The 18,659-nt window shown below is 44.1% G+C and overlaps 1 protein-coding gene across 3 annotated transcripts in view; it reads left to right on the forward strand.

Annotated features, from left to right (window-relative positions):
* The window catches only part of TBC1D17 (TBC1 domain family member 17), a 416,105-nt gene that overhangs the window by 38,881 nt on the left and 358,565 nt on the right, over positions 1–18,659 (forward strand). For 2 of the 3 annotated variants that reach the window (XM_069200946.1, XM_069200947.1), the window contains exon 3: positions 16,254–16,353. In XM_069200946.1, the coding sequence (XP_069057047.1) occupies positions 16,254–16,353 (100 nt within the window). The remainder of the gene's footprint in view (positions 1–16,253; positions 16,354–18,659) is intronic. The other variant, XM_069200945.1, reaches the window with a different exon arrangement.

Genomic DNA, 18,659 nt, shown 5'->3' on the forward strand with positions numbered 1-18,659 from the left:
TTCTGCGAGAAAGTACTCGGTCCACAGACCAAACGTAAAGGAAAGTATAAGAAGACATATTAATACGGAAAAATTGAGGAGACAATATTAGTACTGACAATTCTGTAAAGTGGTCTGTAGCCTTTGTAAAGTAAGACCAAACCATAATTTGTTAATCATAATTTAGGTACGCCACAAAATGAATATATATACAGGCATAATATGATAAAACAATGCGCTACACGTAACAGAAAGAATTGTTGTATGGCCACACAATCAATCATTGGACATATAATGGAGATAAACCAAAAGGGGAGAAAAGATATGCGATCATCAGTCAGAGGGCTTGTACGTAGAAAAGAAATTCCAGACATGAAGCAAAGGTAAAATGAGGCAAAAACCAGGAGAACAGAGCAATCTTGTTCAGCCTAAGTGCATATTATAATTTGCTATGGAAATACTTCAGAATAAAAGGTATAGGTCAAACAAAGATATGTCTGGGTCTGTCACAAGTTTGCTCACTCCCAACATAACTTCCTAATAAAAATCACTAATTATTGAGATGTTTACATGATGATATGAAGTCCCAAATAACAGCAACATTTCATTCATCATCAAGCCAACAATGCATTTCACCATCTTTATTTAGGCCCTTGATGGTGGTTTGATGCTTCAGGATCAGTTCACTTTCCTGCCTCTGTAATCTAAGTTTGCGGTTCCCGCCCTAGGGAGATTTAGCCACTATTGCAATACCTGCAAAAGAGAACTTTTGTTGTGGGGATGTACATTTTAAAAATGGTCTGTGAGAGGATGCCCAGAAGCATATTTAATGATGATATTCCTGTAATGTTCTTGTATATGGATTCTGAGTGGTCTAATAATGCTTCCAATGTATGGTTTATTACATGGGCATATAATAATGTACACCACAAAGGTACTGTTACAGTCATTCCATTGTGTAATGTCAATCCTTTGTCTAGTGACTAGCATAATGTCTTGTGCTCAGTGAAGTCCCAATTTACAAATATTACAGTTGTGACAAACATGAAAGCCTGGGGGCGTCTGCCTAAGAAGGTGGTATGAATATTGTGTTTGTCTACAAATTTGGATCTGCATAAGATTTGTTTTAGGTTCTGTGCCTGTTGGGATCCAATTTCAGGAACAGTCTTGATACTTTGTGAGATGCAAGAATTATTCACAAAGAGATGCCAGTGCCATTTAAGGATTGTTCTCATTCAGTGATGTCCATTGTGATAATCCGTGATAAATCATAAGGAGTTCTCATTTCCCTGTGATGTTTGGTGAGTAGGTTGAAGAGTCTCCACACGCTTTATAGTAGTGACTTCCGGCAATATCTTCTGAAGTCATTTAGGTTGTTAACCATGATGGCAAGCTGTGCAATGAGCTTCTGTCCCTCCTCTAGGAAAATGTCTTCCTTTTTATACGTAGGAGTTCACCCTTGGGAATATTTTTTATGTTGTGGGCAGAATGACAACTAGGGGCATGGAGAATAGAATTTACTGCGGTTTCTCTGCGGTACAGCTTGGTTGCAATATGAATATAGATAGTGAGATTTAAGAAGTTAATCTCAGTTTTGGAGAAGTGGAAAGTAGTTTTAATCTTCCAAACATTATGGTCTGAATTATTCAGAATAGCCTTGAGGAGGGCAGTGTCACCTTGTCAAATGCAGAAGATATTATTATAGCGTCCCTAAAAATGCATGTGTGGTATGTATTCAGCAAATGTGTCAGAATCTTTCTACCAAGCCCATGAAGATCCAGACGTATGGCCTCACAAATTTTGCGCCCATCGCCTTTCTGCTTAGTTGGCAATAGCATTTCTTGTTTAAATAGAAAACATTATTTGTAAGGTAGAATTTGAGCATCTCCAGGAGTATTTGGTTGGACTCCAAGAAACTGGTAGGTCTGTAATGCCCGTCTGACGGCCTCCAGACCATCCTTATGTTGTATGGATGTATATAGGCCGACTATGTCAATAATGACCAGTATGGAGTTGTGTTCCAAATTGATGTTCTGCACTTCAGTCAGAATGTCCTTTATGTTTTCTATATAGGAGGGAAGATCTTTCATGTATTCATGTATTCGAATTTATAAAACGCATTCTGGCCGTAGCATCGAAGCGCTGAGAGGTGAGTAAAGCAAGTGATTCCCTAAGAGGCCCATGGATCAGTGGAGCAGGCAAGTGAAGCCCGCCCTAGCTAGAAAAGAGCCAGGTTTTTAGCTGATTCCGAAAAGGCAGGTGAGTGTTTTCTTTCCTGATTGGCAGCGGAAGTGTATTCCAGAGTTTCACTGCTGCCACAGAAAAGGCTCTGTCTCCTCATCTGGACTTTTTACAGCGGGGAACTGAGATTAAATTGAGACTAGATGATCTGAGTGGACGACTAGGCACATACTGCTGCAGAGATGAACAAAGGTATTTACAGAGCTTTATGTGTGGCAAAATGTCTTAAAAATAATGCGCTTTTCCACAGGTAGCCAGTGCAGCTGCCTCAAACTGCTACTGGCAGACGCTGAGCGCGGGAGATCCAATACAATGCAGACCGCGCCATTCTAAACCAGTTGTAACTTATAGAGGGACTATTTGCTAAAGCTTAGCATCAGGGCAGTGCAGTAATCCAGTTTGGAGGTGACTATGGCCAGAATCACCGAAATTCTAAGTTCCTTCTGAAGAAAAGGAATGATTTTCTTGAGAATTTCCAAAGTCCAGTAACAGGTTTTGACAGTGTGATTCACCTGTTGCTCAAAAGATATAATATTATCAAATAAGATACCAAGGTTTCTGTCTGTAAGACTAGGAACTTTCAGATCACTGCAAGACTGCAGCCACCAGCGGGAGCTCCATAAAGCGCTATCTAAGCCAAACAAGAGAATATCTGTTTTTTCTCCATTCATTTGCTAATCTCACTCATACAGTTGTGGAATCTATCTGCCATCTCCTCTCAATTCCTGTTGACAGGGATGATGAGCCAAGTATCATCAGCATAGGAAACCACTTGAAAGCCGAATGAGCGGACCAGTCTGGCCAGCGGGGCAACATATAGGTTAAACAAAGTAGGGCTGAGAGAAGACCCTTGTGGAATCCCGCAAGGGAGTTGAAACGGGGCAGCTCTGAAATCGCCACAGCTTACTGTGATGGATCTATCCAACAAAAGGGATTCTAGGATGTCCAGAGCCTTATCTTTAACTCCAGCTTGATAAAGGCGCTGGATCATCAGTTAAGGGGAGATTGTATCAAATGCCCCTGAAAGATCTAGCAGAACTAGAATAGCGCCCTCCCCCCGATCCACCCGTCTCCGGATAATATCCGCTGTAGAGATGAGTGTGGATTCCGTACTATGTGCTTTACAGAACCCATGTTGGGAAGGGTCAAGGCCCTCACTGGCCTGTAAAAATCCAGCCAGTTCAATATTTAGGTGATTCTCCAAGATTTTGGCCGGGTATAGGTAGTAAACATATGGGACGGATATTTTTCAAGTAATTTGGTGCGCCACCTGGTTTCTTTATAAGCGGAATCACAATGGACTCCTTCCAGGAAAGAGGGAAACTCCTCTCCTTCAGGATTTCATGGTAGACCGGTTCTAGCGCTGCCAAGACCAGGTCTGGGGCAAGCTTCAGTATCTTAGAAGGGCAAAGGTCATTAGGAAACCCTGACTTTACCCCGCACAACAGTTCTTTGATTCTGTTTGCCTGTAAAGGTTGGAATTTAGTGAGCTTTGGTCCATTATCCCAGGCCAAAGCTTACCCCGAAACCCTACGACTCAGATCCACAAGAGGCTGCATGAAGTGCGCATGGATATGGGGTATTTTGGTTTTTAAAAAGTCTGCGACCCTTTGGCAAAAAACAGATGAATTCTCCAATTCTGGGAGTGAGGTAGGGATTTCAAATAGCAGACCACCTTAAAAAGTTCCCTGGGTACATTGTCCACTTCCTCAATTTTACGGGAAAAATATTCAGAGTTAGCTTTTTTGATTTCTGATTTGTAGTCCTCAAGAATAGACCTTAGTTCTCTCCGCATCATTCTGATGCAGTTTCCATTTACGTTCCTGCCGTCTGCATAATATTTGTAGATCTTTAAGTTCCTCAGTGTACCAAGGAGAAGGTATTTTCCCACCGGCTTAGGACTTAATTTAATGAGAGGGGCAAGTGAGTCTATGGCAGCCCTGAGCCCGTACTCAAAGCCTTCCAGCATGGAAGTGCAGTGTTCCCTGATCTGATCCCAGCCCTCCTTAAGGGCCCATGCAGAGCTCTGCTCCTCGATCCTGTGCCATTGCCTGGTTAGCCTAGGGGGACATTAGTGGAGACTATCTTACTTGCTACCTTAAAGGTAAGCATTAACTTTTTTAATGATTATCTATGAATTCACCCATCTTAGGGCAAGCAGAATTGATTCCTGCAATTATTGGTCTCCCAGGTGGTGGTATACCTCCCTTGTGTGTCATGGGTAACCGGTAGAATGTTGGCATGGTAGGATGTACTATGTACAAATATTTATTTTCCTCATCACTTAGTATGCCAATCCTACAATAATGCCCAGATCTGTTTCTGTATTTCAGATGTAGAATCATGATCAATGGCCTGATAGCAGTTAGTATCGGATAGTTGACGAATGGCTTCAGAGAGGTAGTCATCTACATGTAGGAGTACAACATTTCTCCCTTTATCCTCTTCTTTGATGATAGCTTCCAGGTTATGACTCAAAGATCGTATAGCCATATACTCCTAGGAAGTAATATTTTTCGGTAGAATTATTTTTATTTTTTTCTTGTATCTCTGATATTCCTTCTCCAAATCATGAGAGACTGTCAATTGGTTGCATTAGTGATGTTGCCTGGTGTCAGCTGGAGGCAAAAGTTAGACTTATTTTTAAAATTAGTGGTGTTTATTGCTCCATTGTCTATTTCCAATTCTTCTGTAGTGTGCATGAGAGAGTTAGAATAATTTCAGATTTCTGAGAGATGAGTGAGAACATGGATATCTTCAAGGTCCAGCACATAATATTAGGTGTAATTCATCTGTGTTTTAGTCACACTCTTATCAGGTTTATCATGAAAGAAGAAACATAATTTCAAATTCCGATTGAATTTGAAGAGCTCAATTTGTGTTTAGTTATATCCCACATTGCAGTAGGACAGAAGAATAGACCTTTTCTTAGAAGATTGGTTTCAGTTTGTTGTAAATTGATGTTAGATACATTAGTAACTAGATTGTTAATGCTGAGGGTACTTTTTCTTGTTCCTTCCTTCTGGCTCGATTGGTCACCCCAGTGTTGCTTTATTGGGCTGCCGGGTTTGTCTTAAGTCTTGGGTGGATTTTGTATTTGGGATGTTTGGCGTCCTGATATCTGTTCGGTGGTGTTGAACCTCCTCAATAACATTAACTTTATATGTGGATGAACTATTTCCTAGGCTAGATTCAGGTGATTCAATATCTGAACTTAAAACTTGTCCAGGTTGAGATGGTGGTCCTATTGTTAGCTTAGTTGTAGAGGCATATTTTTTAGCAAAGGTATATATGCATCCTAGTCGATAATCAGTTTAGTTTTGGTTTTTCCTTTTTATAAGATCCTCTTCATACTCATCTATAATGTTGTTCAAGATCTCATTGTTCTTCTTTGTGACGTCACCCCAATTTGCTTCTTCTATCCTTTTAGACAGTTTATTGTCTTCTTGTTTTGCTTTTTCATATCCTTCATTAGATATGTCTATCAATTGTTTTTATCATATTGTTAGATGCTTCTTTGAGATTAGATTCCCATTGTGCAATACAATCCAGATTGACTGTGTCTGCGGGTGGTAAAATCAAGATATGTAGGCCTTGTGGGATGCGGTCTGTTTCTAAATATTTTCTTAGTGAGGCAGATTCCCATCATTTCACCGTCTTCTTCAATGTTTTTTCGAGTGCTTGATAGGTACTACGGGCAGAAGTTGGCTTAGGTTTAGTGATATTTTGGCGTGGAGTTGGGTTAGATGAAAAAACCTCATCAATCCTATTTGATCTAATAGCTCTTCTTTCTTGACAATGTGCCATGAGGAATAAGAAATTTAAAATTTGGATAGAATAGGTACTGTTGTATGTAAAGTCCAGAGGGTGGGTTCAACCTGCCAAGGTTAATTAGAAGGGTGTGTAAAACACAGGGGTGGAGACCCTTGGCAGACCCTCCCAAAATTCTAGATGGCCAGCTGTCCTGAAAAATGGGACATCTAACCCAACTCCATGTCAAAATCTGTCCATACATCCACCTCAAAAGGGCTTAGCAGTTCAATAACATTTCTGCAGGGTGGGCCCTGTTATGAAATACACTTGTGAACCAAAACCCTGAAGCAATTTGTTAAATATTAATGAGAAGCCATTTTAATTAGTTGTGTTCTGCTCAAAGCTTTTGGAATAAATATGCTTTTCTTAGCTGTAACAAATAATGATACAAATTGCATCAATGTACTTTGGTTGGTGACAATTAGGTGACGCATTGGATATGTACATTAGTCTGGGGATGCAAACAGTAAAGGTATACAACCGGAATGCTTCTCGATTAACTAAGGATGATCAGGTCTGTGTATCTTGTGGGTAGTTTCATAAAAGCAACTAGAGAAGGTAAGCTTTTTGCAGTGGCGTTCGAGAGACCCATTGTTAAGCAAATGTGATCTAAGGGCACACTTGAAGTCTAGTAAGAAGCAAATGGGGCCCCCCAGAGGTGAGAGGGTGCTGCAGAGTAGTGGACCAGAAATGGCAATTGAAGGCATGCTTGAAGTGGCCCACGGGTGTTTTGAAAAGGATTAGAGCTAACATTAGGAAGAAGGGATTAATTGAACAGATGAAAAATGCGAGCCAATGCAGTAGGTAAGGTTCTGCATAGGCCTTGGATTTCCATAAAGATATGAATTGCAAGCTTTGAAAACTTGATCACTTTTTAAGAGGAGAGAAGGAACGTTTATGAAGAACTACAAGCAGAATATGTCAGTAATCCACATGTGCATAACCAGTTTATCAAGAATTGATTTGAAATTATGAAGTAGGGTGAGAGTGTATCGGTTTTACATTGAATATCTGAATTCTAACTATAGTGGCTGCAAAAGTTCTGAAAGTTTGTACTTTACACAAATCCCAGAATCAAATAGTACCCCAAGATTTAAGACAGAGGAAGGAGAGGACTGTTTGGAGGGTTTTAGTGTAAACAAGCACTACATAGTCCCAAACTTCAAAAACTCATCCAATCCTGCAACTCTTACCTGTCCCCATCTCCCTCCCTCCTAGGCCCGTTCAGCAGAGAATAATGGTCGTGCTATTGAGAATTGAGGAATGAAATTAGCTAAACGGGAATGAGCAATAAAGAGAGACACATGCATGTTGTCTACATGTAGGAGGTCCAGTAATGTAAAGGATCAGATGATGGCACCAGGGGAAGAGGTATATAATAAGAATACTATGGAGCCCACAACAAAGCATGTGAAAATGCCCTGATATTTCCGTGGACTGTTGTGCGCGCGTCTAACCTTATTTGGCTTATTAGTTGATAAGGGGACGCGTTAGAGGTTCGATGGACCTTTTTACTCGTTTAAGATGTTCACATCCTAAGTCCATGCAGGGCATAAATATCATCAAATCCGACAATAAAATTCCTTTTGAGTCAGTAATTTTCACGCACCATGACCCATTTGGTCACGAATAACTACACCTTTAGTAAAAGTTAAAATGTTTATTTCCCTAGATTAACAATGCTAGTATCATGTAAATGAATCTCAAAACCATATGATACATGTATAAAAACAACACTGATTGACTGAATCTTCTAAAGAATCTCAACTTAATTAAAGCATTTATAACTAACCCCTCTAATGCCGAAGTACAGACCAAGAGTCATTGCGCGATGCAAATAACATACATCTAAATTCAGCAATTGAATAACATTAAATAGCAATTTAGTTGAACAGAGGAATATTCCCTATTCCCAGATTAGCATTAGCATTTTTGGACTGCAAAAGATTTAGTCAACATGAATTTAGAAAACATCTAACTATGGCTGTATCAAAAAGCAGCAGTTGGTACCTAGAAACAAAAGACAAATCAATAATAAAAACATTGGCAATTAGTATACCTTTCCTTATGGATTAGTAAAATGTGATAATCTTTGTCAGGCGGACATCAGTTCAGTCAGCATCAGCAATTGGGCCAGGAAAATGAATAGTTCGGTAGGTGGGCTCTAAGCAACCCGAACCATTATAAGCAAAGTCTAAGGACCGAAGTCCAAATCAAGATTTAAGCAATATAAAGCCTCTAGGAACTCAATAGCTCCTTTAGCATGAATAATCAATAGCACGCAAACGAGTGGAAAAAGGAAGTAGAATGATGCTCTGGAGTGAATGGTGTCATCTTTGGTTTGCAGTCCTGTTAATTTAAAGTTGTCCAGAAACTTCCCACGTTGCCATTGGTCAGAAAATCATACGTTTTGCCATTTGTCCAGTAAAATTAATGTTTCAAATCTAAGATATAACTAAACAGTCTTTCACACGTTAATGAATGGCTCTTCTTTTCATGCACACATCGTTCGACTCGTCGAGAAACAATTTTTGTAACTGTCTGTCCTTCCGTTAGTACATCCATTGTTAGTTCCTGGGAGCATCGCTTTCTCACACTTCGAGTTAACATTTGTAACAGTTAAGAAATTTCAGGTTTCTACACATTTCCTCATGAGAAAACATTTTGCTACTGCTACGATTCGGTCAACCTTTAGTTAGAACAATACATCTTTATTATTCACTAAACATGAGATCATACTTTATTTTGACATTGCAATTTTCAATATGAGGCTGTGCAATACTAAGGCCTAGAACTCGCTAACTTGAGGTCTATAGTTAATTTTAGCCAAATACATAGCATTTAATCGTACATATAACATATTACTGCAAATTTCACATTCATATACGTTCTAAATAATCATCAATACGCTTTTAGTAAAACATTACATAGGAGGTGGTGGCTATTCAAGTGGGCACATTTTCGAGCTGTGCACTATTTTCTGTGTTCATTTTCTATGCAGATTCAGAATACATAAAATATTTATTAGTATAATTTCAGCACTCACACTGTGCAGATGGGCTGATAACCTAGTTCCACCAATTCGCGGGTAGGCCTAAAAGTTGTTCAGAAAGCACACTGTGTCAGGGTCAATCAAGTGTCATGATTTCCCTAAAAGTGACTGACGCTTCTTCCTCAGAATTGCTGTTCTTTCAGAGGATTGGTTGACATATGATTGACAGACCTATCTTTACAGGTTTTTAGAGGCACACCTGATTATGGCAGTTAAATTAAGGATCATACTTGCTTTATGTTATCAGTTCTCTGGTCAGTACTTTTCATGGTATTAAAACTAAAATGAAATTCTGGCTTTGCTCTCTGTAGTGATGTATTAGGTAGAATGGGTAGAATGTTACGACACAGGGGATGTGGAATGTTAACGGGTAGGCTGTGACGGGAAAGAGAACTTTGGAATGTGGTGCTTGGCAGAGGTCAGAGTTGTGTCGGTTGGGCGAGTACATGTATCTCTGTTTCTTACAACCAACTGGAAATAAACAACCTAGATATAAGAAGAGTCTGGATCTTACTTCATTCTCCAAACTACCTTATGACAACTTCGGTTAGAATGATAACCACCAGAACACATTGTGATGTCACAGAATATTGCTGAGCTTGTCTTCCCAATAACCTTTGTATGTTGCTTTCATGTCTTACTGTCTGACCGGTCAATGAGACTCCCGCCACATGCCAGTGGATGGAGAGCTTCTCTAATCTCAAGAGAAGGGAAATTAATCTCATCATTTTTATGTGTTACTTTAGTACTACTATAGAGTTTGTGACATCAACAAATGGAGCCAGAGAGGCGCTGTTTGCTTTTGAAGGTGTGTATCACACTGCTCAACAGTGAGCATTGATACAGTTTGAGTAGTGCCCAAGATTTGGTGGAGTGGGTCCTTAAATGGATGTTCGTGCCCAGATCTGTTGTCAGCTGAATAAACCAATTGAAATCTTTTGAAAATGTCTGACAACCCTATACCGCTTATCAAAAGGGATCTCAGCTGAATAGGTAAAGGAGAACTTCTGATGGATACAACTACCTGTGGATTCCTCACCTCATGAATACTCCCATGGCGCCAGCATTCGACGGAAATCTTCTTACTAGTCTCTGCACGTCGACGAGGACGTCACTCTAGCCCACGCGACGCCGTCTGACGTCATACAGGCAATAAGAGGTTCTCGACGACGTGCGGACGTCAGTTCCCTTTTTTCCGTGCATTCGAAACGGTTATCTTCGAGGGAGCAACTGTTACTCTTGCGGTTACAGTGTATATCTTGCTGCGTAGTCTTTCGCTGTGGAAATAATGTCGCAGAGAAAGTCTGGATTTAAGCCTTGTCGTGAATGTGGAGGCAAGATGTCGGTGACGGATCCTCATTCCGATTGCCTTTGGTGTTTGAGCTCCGACAACGACGTCTCGACTTGTGATTCATGTCAGCACATGAATCCAAAGGCCCTCAAGGAACGTGAGGCGAAGCTGTTTATGGCCAAGTCAAAGGAGAAACATCACAAGAAGTCTTCTTCCCCAAGACATCGGCCTCATCGAGACTCCCGGCGCCGTAGAGAATCTCGGCGTCATTCAAAGGAGACTCGTTCCAGGTCTCCGGATCGGCGCCGAAGGACATGGGAGGTCAGTCCCATGGTTACGCCGCATCCTTCGACGCCGTTGCCCTCTCCGGCGTCTCCAACTTCACCTGGACAGGCGTCGGTGATTGAGGTATTGGAGCCTCAAGTGTTTTCGGGGTCGCCTCCGAGACAGGCACCCCAGTATCCGGCTTTTCCCACCCCTGGAGCCGATAGTTCCGCATTCTTGAATGCGATGTATGCCATCTTCCAACAGATGGCTCCAGGGGGTGCTCCGGCTGGGCCTTTGGCCTTTTCTTTGGGTGATCCTGCGCCTCTTCGGCCGGCACCCTTTATGCCCTTTCTCCCGTTTGGGAACGTGGGCTCGGCGCCAATGTCGGCGCCGGTGTCCGCTCCGGTGGCTTCAGAAGGATTGGCCCCGGGGATTTCCATCCCGTCGACGTCGGGATTTCGGCCTGTGACTCCGGTGGGTCCATCTGCTTCAGCTGCTCTTCCGTCGGCGCCGAAGTTACCTGTGGCGCCGGATGCGGCGTCGGTGGCTTCTGAAGATCGGCGCCGATCTTCGACTTCGGCGGAGGCATTGTCGACTCCGCGTATTGAGCAACGACTTCATTCAAGGAGACGTGCTCTCCGTGTATTAGAAGAGCAGGAGTACCAACGAGCCCTAGAGGAAGGAGAGCTAGAGGACTCGGGTGATGGGCTGCGTGGACTGGAGTCGGCCAGTGGGCTGGACACTTCCCCTGAGTGGGACCTTTCGTCCCCGGGGGAATATACTGAGGAGGCTGCTTCCTTTCATGCAGTGGTACGGAAGGCAGCTAGTTTTTTGGACCTGCCTTTGCCGGTGGTGGAGGCAAAACAAAACCTTTTGACAGAGGTGTTACATCCGGCCTCAGCCGCGGCGGAGCCTCTGTTACCATTTAATGACGCTCTGCTGGACCCGGTGTTAGAGGTGTGGAAGAGGCCGGCATCTTCCCCAGCAGTTCACAGAGCCGTGGCCAGGAGGTATCGGACGGCTCCAACTGACCCTGGTTTCCTATCTAGGCACCCTACGCCGGAGAGCTTGGTGGTGCAGGCCTCCTGTTCGTCCAAGTCAGCGCCTGGTTCTTTTCCGACGGTGCCTGGGGACAGAGATTCAAAGAAGCTAGAGGCGCAGTCGAAGAAGATTTTTTCGTCCTGCAGTCTGGCGTTAAAAGCCACCAATGCAACCTGTATCCTGGGGAGGTATATTCATGCTCTGATGGATGACATTTCCTCTTCGTTTACAGAGCTTCCCCAGGGTCTTTTGGATCTTGTCTCAAATGCCCAGGCTGCTGCGACCCAAATTATCCAGACGGGACTGGATACCACCGACTCGGTAGCCAGGGCAATGGGCACAACTGTGGTGGCAAGGAGACAGGCCTGGCTCCGTAACTCGGGCTTTTCGGCAGATGTACAGTCCACATTGTTGGATCTCCCGTTTGATGGGGACAAACTGTTTGGAGCTAAGGCTGATTCGGCCTTGGAACGTTTTAAGGAAAGCAGGGCCACGGCTAAGTCGTTAGGGCTCCAAGCTCCTTCTTCCACGGCCTCTTCCAGATTCTTCAGGATGTTTCGTGGATTTGGGCGTGGCTCTTCCTCCTCTTCCTTTCGGGGGAGATATCAGCAACCTGCTTCTTCCCATCCCTATAGATCTTTCAGGGGGAGAGGTAGGGTCCGCACCAGAGGAGCCTCTCAGCAGCACTCTGCCTCTTCCTCATCCTCTGGCGGGGTGCAGCAGGGGAAGCAGCCTTAGGCTTCCACCATTTCCCACTCACTCCTCTCCTGTAGGGGGAAGATTACAGCATTTTCTCACCAAATGGAAGACTGTTACATCGGACACTTGGGTTCTCAGTGTTGTGGGAAAAGGCTACACCCCTCCCTTTCGGGAGTTCCCGCCCCTCATCCCGCCCCGCCCTTCGTATTGTTCAGAAGAACACCTCCTGTTGCTAGAACAGGAGGTGCAAGTCCTCCTTTCAAAGGGCGCGGTGGAGTTGGTCCCGGAGCAGGAAAGGGGTCGAGGAGTTTACTCAAGGTATTTCCTGATTCCCAAGAAGGATGGTCGTTTGAGACCAATTCTGGACCTGAGGATCTTGAATTGGTTCCTCAAGCAGGAAAAGTTCAAGATGCTGACCCTAGCACAGGTGCTTTTGGCGTTGAACATGGAAGACTGGATGGTGTCTGTCGACTTGCAGGATGCTTACTTTCATATCCCGATACTCAAGTCACACAGGAAGTATCTCCGGTTTGTGGTGGGATCGCAACACTATCAGTTTGCGGTCCTTCCGTTTGGTCTTACTTCAGCACCTCGAGTCTTCACAAAGGTGATGTCGGTGGTTGCGGCAGAACTCAGAAGGAAGGGGATAGCAGTATTCCCTTACTTGGACGACTGGTTGATCAAAGCCAAGTCCCCGGAGCTTGTGTCACATCATCTGCAGTCAACAACCCAGTTGTTGTTCGACCTGGGTTTTTCGGTGAACGAGCCCAAATCTCACCTAGAGCCCTCTCAACGCCTCCTGTTCATAGGGGCAGTACTGGATACAACATTGGGTCGGGCCTTTCCTCCGCCTCAGCGGATTCAAGATATTCAGGATTTGGTTCCAATGTTTCGAAATGGAGCGGTAGTTCCAGTCCTCAAGGTCCTTCGTCTGCTCGGTCTTTTTGCCTCCTGCATTCTGTTGGTCACGCATGCTCGCTGGCACATGAGGGCTCTTCAGTGGTGCCTCCGAAGGCAGTGGTCTCAACACAGAGGGGATCTAGAGGGTACTGTCAAGATCTCCAGAGATGCTGCTGTGGATTTGAAGTGGTGGATTGCAAGCAACAATCTTTCACAAGGAAAGCCGTTCCAGCAGTCACCACCAGTGGCCACAGTCATAACGGATGCTTCCACTCTAGGGTGGGGAGCTCATCTGGGGGATCTGGAGATCAAAGGTCTTTGGTCTCCAGAGGAACAGATGTTTCATATCAATCTGTTAGAGTTACGGGCTGTACGTCTGGCTCTCAAGGCCTTCCTCCCTTCCCTTCGTGGTCAGTCGGTACAGGTCCTAACGGACAATACTACCACGATGTGGTACATAAACAAGCAGGGAGGAGTGGGGTCGTACCTTCTCTGCAGAGAAGCTCTTCGACTATGGTCCTGGGCAAAGGACCATCGGATTTGCTTGATAGCAAACCATCTGGCCGGAGTTTTGAACGTGCGTGCGGACAGTCTCAGTCGCCACTTCTCGGCAGAACACGAGTGGCGTCTCCATCCAGATCAAGTCCGTTTAATCTTCCAGAGGTGGGGGTTTCCTCGGGTAGATCTGTTCGCCACTCGAGAGAACGCGCATTGTCCGTTGTTCTGCAGCCTTCAGTATCCGATGCAGGGGGCGTTGGGGGACGCGTTTCAAATAACCTGGTGCGGCCAGTTGCTTTACGCGTTTCCTCCCATACCCTTGATTCCTCGAGTATTGAGGAAGATTCGCCAAGACCGGGCTCTAGTAATCTTAATAGCTCCGGATTGGCCAAGGAGGGTGTGGTACTCCGACCTTCTCCAACTCTCAATGTGCCCGCCGCTCCGTCTCCCTTTCAGGGCAGACCTCCTCTCGCAGTCGCAGGGGCAGGTTCTACACCCCAACCTCCAGAGTCTGCACCTACATGCCTGGAGATTGAACGGGGCAACCTGAGTTCCTTCTCTCTCCCGCCTGAGGTAGTGGATGTTATATTAGCGGCCAGGCGACACTCCACTAAATCTATCTACGCTAATAGGTGGTCTAAATTTGTTGCGTGGTGTGGAGAGAGGCAGATTGATCCTTTGCATGCTCATCTATCGGACGTTTTGTCTTTTGCTCTATCTCTGGCGCAGAAAGGTTGTGCAGTGGCTACCATTAAGGGTTATTTATCGGCCTTGTCAGCCTTCATATGTCTTCCAGACCAACCATTTTTATTTAAATCCCCTATTGTTATCAGATTCTTGAAAGGTCTTCTAAATCAATATCCTCCAAAGCCATTCGTTATGCCGCAATGGGATTTGTCCTTGGTCCTGACTTTCCTTATGGGGTCCCCTTTTGAACCTATGCATTCTTGCCCCTTGAGGTATTTGGTTTTAAAAACAGTCTTCCTGATAGCTATAACATCAGCAAGGAGAGTGAGTGAGTTGCAGGCCTTATCAGTAAAGCCCCCTTATACAACTTTTTATGGGGATAAGGTGGTGTTGAGGACCAAGGCTGCTTTCCTCCCGAAGGTTGTTTCACCCTTCCATTTGGCTCAGGCAATTACTTTGTCCACGTTCTATCCTCCGCCTCATCCTTCCAAAGAGGAAGAAAGACTGCACCGTCTGGATCCAAAGAGAGCGTTGAGCTTCTTTATTGATAGAACAAAGGATTTCAGGCTGGAGGATCAGCTGTTTATTGGATACGTGGGCAAGAGGAGAGGAAAGGCAGTCCACAAGAGAACACTATCCAGGTGGGTTGTTCTTTGCATTAAAATATGTTACTCTTTGGCAAAGAAGGATCCTCCTGAGGGCATTAGAGATCATTCCACCAGAGCTAAGTCGGCCACTTCGGCCTTGGCCAGGGGTGTTCCTGTGGTCGACATCTGCAAGGCCGCAACTTGGTCGTCCCTTCACACTTTTGCAAAACATTACTGTTTGGATTCTGAGGTTAGAAGGGACGGCCATTTTGCATGGTCAGTGCTGCAGGATTTCTTGGTTTGACCATTTAGGCACCCACCGCCGGGCGTGGTACTGCTTTGGGACTCTATTCATGAGGTGAGGAATCCACAGGTAGTTGTATCCATCAGAAGAACGAGTTACTTACCTTCGGTAACGACTTTTCTGGTGGATACATTAGCTACCTGTGGATTCCTCACGGTCCCACCCGCCTCCCCGTTGCCTTTCTGGTCTTACCAAGTAATCCTTGAGTGCGCTCCTCTTGGTCTTTGAGGGTGCAATAGATGTGTATATAATATATTTATATATATGTATATATGTATATCTTTGTGTATATACTTGGTGTGTGTATATATTTTAAAAGAGAAAGTTTTATATATATATTTATATAAAAAGATTTACAGTTATTCATACAATGTTGTGTATTTTTACAATATAATGGGATGTTGCCTTGCTCTTTCATTGCATTGCCTGGTTGTTCTCATGCACGTAAAAAATGATTGGTACTGACGTCCGCACGTCGTCGAGGACCTCTTATTGCCTGTATGACGTCAGACGGCGTCGCGTGGGCTAGAGTGACGTCCTCGTCGACGTGCAGAGACTAGTAAGAAGATTTCCGTTGAATGCTGGCGCCATGGGAGTATTCATGAGGTGAGGAATCCACAGGTAGCTAATGTATCCACCAGAAAAGTCGTTACCGAAGGTAAGTAACTCGTTCTTTCAGGATATATGGCCCTTTGCCAGTATCCCATTGGCTCTGCCCAGAGTAGAATACGGTGTTTGTCTGACACGGTTTTCCGTTTCATGTCTGTTTTAGGTCTAAAAGTACAAGGATAGTGTTGCTGTATGGCGTTCAGGACATTGGGAACAGTTTTTGGACATCAGAAATATCATAATAAGATATATTCTTTACTTTCTCACGTGCCTCTTTCTTTATAAGGTGGTGTTTGAGAAGGATGGCGTGTTCTTGCACACCAGTGCAAAGAGGCAGCAAGACCAAGACTCTCTGATTGCTGGGGTAATAAGAATCGTTGAAAAGGTAAGGTCTGAACACTGCTTTACCTATAAAGTGCACGTCTTATTGTGAAGAATAATTTATTTTCCTCTCTCTGTCTCTCTCTCTCTCTCTCTCTCACCATCTTCATTTACATATACATCTTTTTCCTATCCCTTTGTTCTGCCTCTTCCCACCGTTTGAATTTCGTCCTTCTGTCCTTTTCTCTCTTACCATTAGTTTTGTCTTCCTCTGTCTTCACCTAATCCTCTGTCATCTTCCTCATAGCTCATGTTTTTCTCTTCCATATCTGACTGTGATTTGCTGATGTATCTGATGCCATCTCCGGTGTGCTATTGTTAGAGTGCTCGTATTTGAGTAGTGAATTATGTGCTTGCACACCAATCCACAAAACACGCTGTGTTCCAGTGATCTACACAAGTTTAAATACTCACCAAAAATAAATTTGAAATGCATCATTTCAACTGTGTGGCTAGTTCTTTGTTTAGTTTGTGCTTTAAGGATACTTCAGTGACAAATTTGGTTCTTTCTAGAGCACAATATTGAGATGCTGAAAGCATACTCAATCATGCCAAAAATTAACCCCTTCACTGCCAGGCCTTTTCCCCCTCCTGTGCTGAGCCTTTTTTTGGGCTATTTTGTGTAGTTTGTGCTTAGGCCCTCATAACTTTTTGTCCACATAAGCTATCCACGCCAAATTTGCGTTCTTTTTTTCCAACATCCTAGGGATTCTAAAGGTACCCAGAGTATGTGGGTTCCCCTGGAGGCGACCAAGAAATTAGCCAAAATACAGCTAGAATTTGTTTTTGGGGGGAACATGGAACAAAAAGTGCCGCAGAAGAAAGCATGTGTTTTTTCCCCCCTGCAAACGGCATCAGCAAAGGGTTTGCTGTGCTAAAATCACCATCTTCCCAGCTTTCAGGAACAGGCAGACTTGAATCAGACAACCACGTTTTTCAACACAATTTTGGAGTTTTAGTGGGACATACCCCATTTTTACTATTTACGGTGCTTCAGCCTCGTTCCAGTTAGTGACAGAAATGGGTGTGAAACAAATGCTGGATCCCGGACAGCTAAACATTTCTGAAAAGTAGACAAAATTCTGAATTCAGCAAGGGGTCATTTGTGTAGATACTTCAAGGTTTTCCTACAGAAAGTGCTGTGCCCACACTGGGGGTGAGGAAGGCCCAGCAGCTAAGGGGTTAATAAAGGCCAAAAAACTGAACCAATGACTCACAGCTCGTGAGCGGTAAACCACGTTAAGGCACCAACCGCTCTACAGTCCATTTGCACAATTTTCATATGTAACATGCACAAGACCGTGCACGCCGCCAGCAGCAGGCCCAGCACATTACAACACTCACATCAACAGACAGCCATTCAAGGGCCCATCACTTTCATACGCCCACATGCCTGACACAGCAATCACACCAGCTGACGGAGTCTGTGGACTAGCATTTGGCAAGCAGTGTCTTGTAGTGGCCAACAGGAAGTCACTATTTACACCGCCAGCCAAGCGCCACTCCACGCACACCGTCAGCCAAGCGCCACTCCACGCACACCGTCAGCCAAGCGCCACTCCACGCACACCGCCAACCAAGCACCACTCCACGCACACCGCCAGCACTTTTTCTGTAACAAAAAAGAAAACACTAATCATAAGTATGTACAAAACTACAAAAACTCAACTAAATACAGGACCGTAATGCCAACCCTGAAACTGAACAAAAAATATAAAAAAATATAGAACAGGCAGTTTCCTCTCACAGTAGTTCCCAGTAATTATTTTGGGTGTGGTGACTTCTGAAACAGCCGGCTACAGGTAGCCCAGGCTTAAAAGGACAGTCGGGGCAGTACATATGAGTCTCCCTCCGGATACTTCTTCGGGCGCAGACTCTACATTTCTTAGCGGAAAAGTCTTTATTGGGCTTGGGAGGAATGTAATCAGGAAAGTGGCGATCTTTCAATCTAGCCACATCCTCCACCACTGCTTCTCTAAGAACTCTTGCCTGTTCCACCACAGCAAGGCTCTTTATCACAGACTCCTGAAATTTAACGAATGTCATCCTTGACTCTGGAAAACAATCCTTGAACGCAATAAAAGCATTAAAAGTTGCTAAATGGAAAAGATAAAGAGCTAACTTATTATACCTAATGTAAGACTTACAAACAGCAGTGTAAGGTTCCAGCCTCTGATCTACTCTATTTATACCAGCCATGTGCTTATTGTAGTCCAAAATGCACGCAGGTTTGCGCCCTTCGGCAACCTGATCCTAAACAGACACGGGAAGTACTCTCATTATCGATGGTAGTCAGAGTCAGCATGTAGA

This window comes from Pleurodeles waltl, chromosome 7 (assembly GCF_031143425.1).
Source record: "Pleurodeles waltl isolate 20211129_DDA chromosome 7, aPleWal1.hap1.20221129, whole genome shotgun sequence".
Classification (NCBI taxonomy): domain Eukaryota; kingdom Metazoa; phylum Chordata; class Amphibia; order Caudata; family Salamandridae; genus Pleurodeles; species Pleurodeles waltl.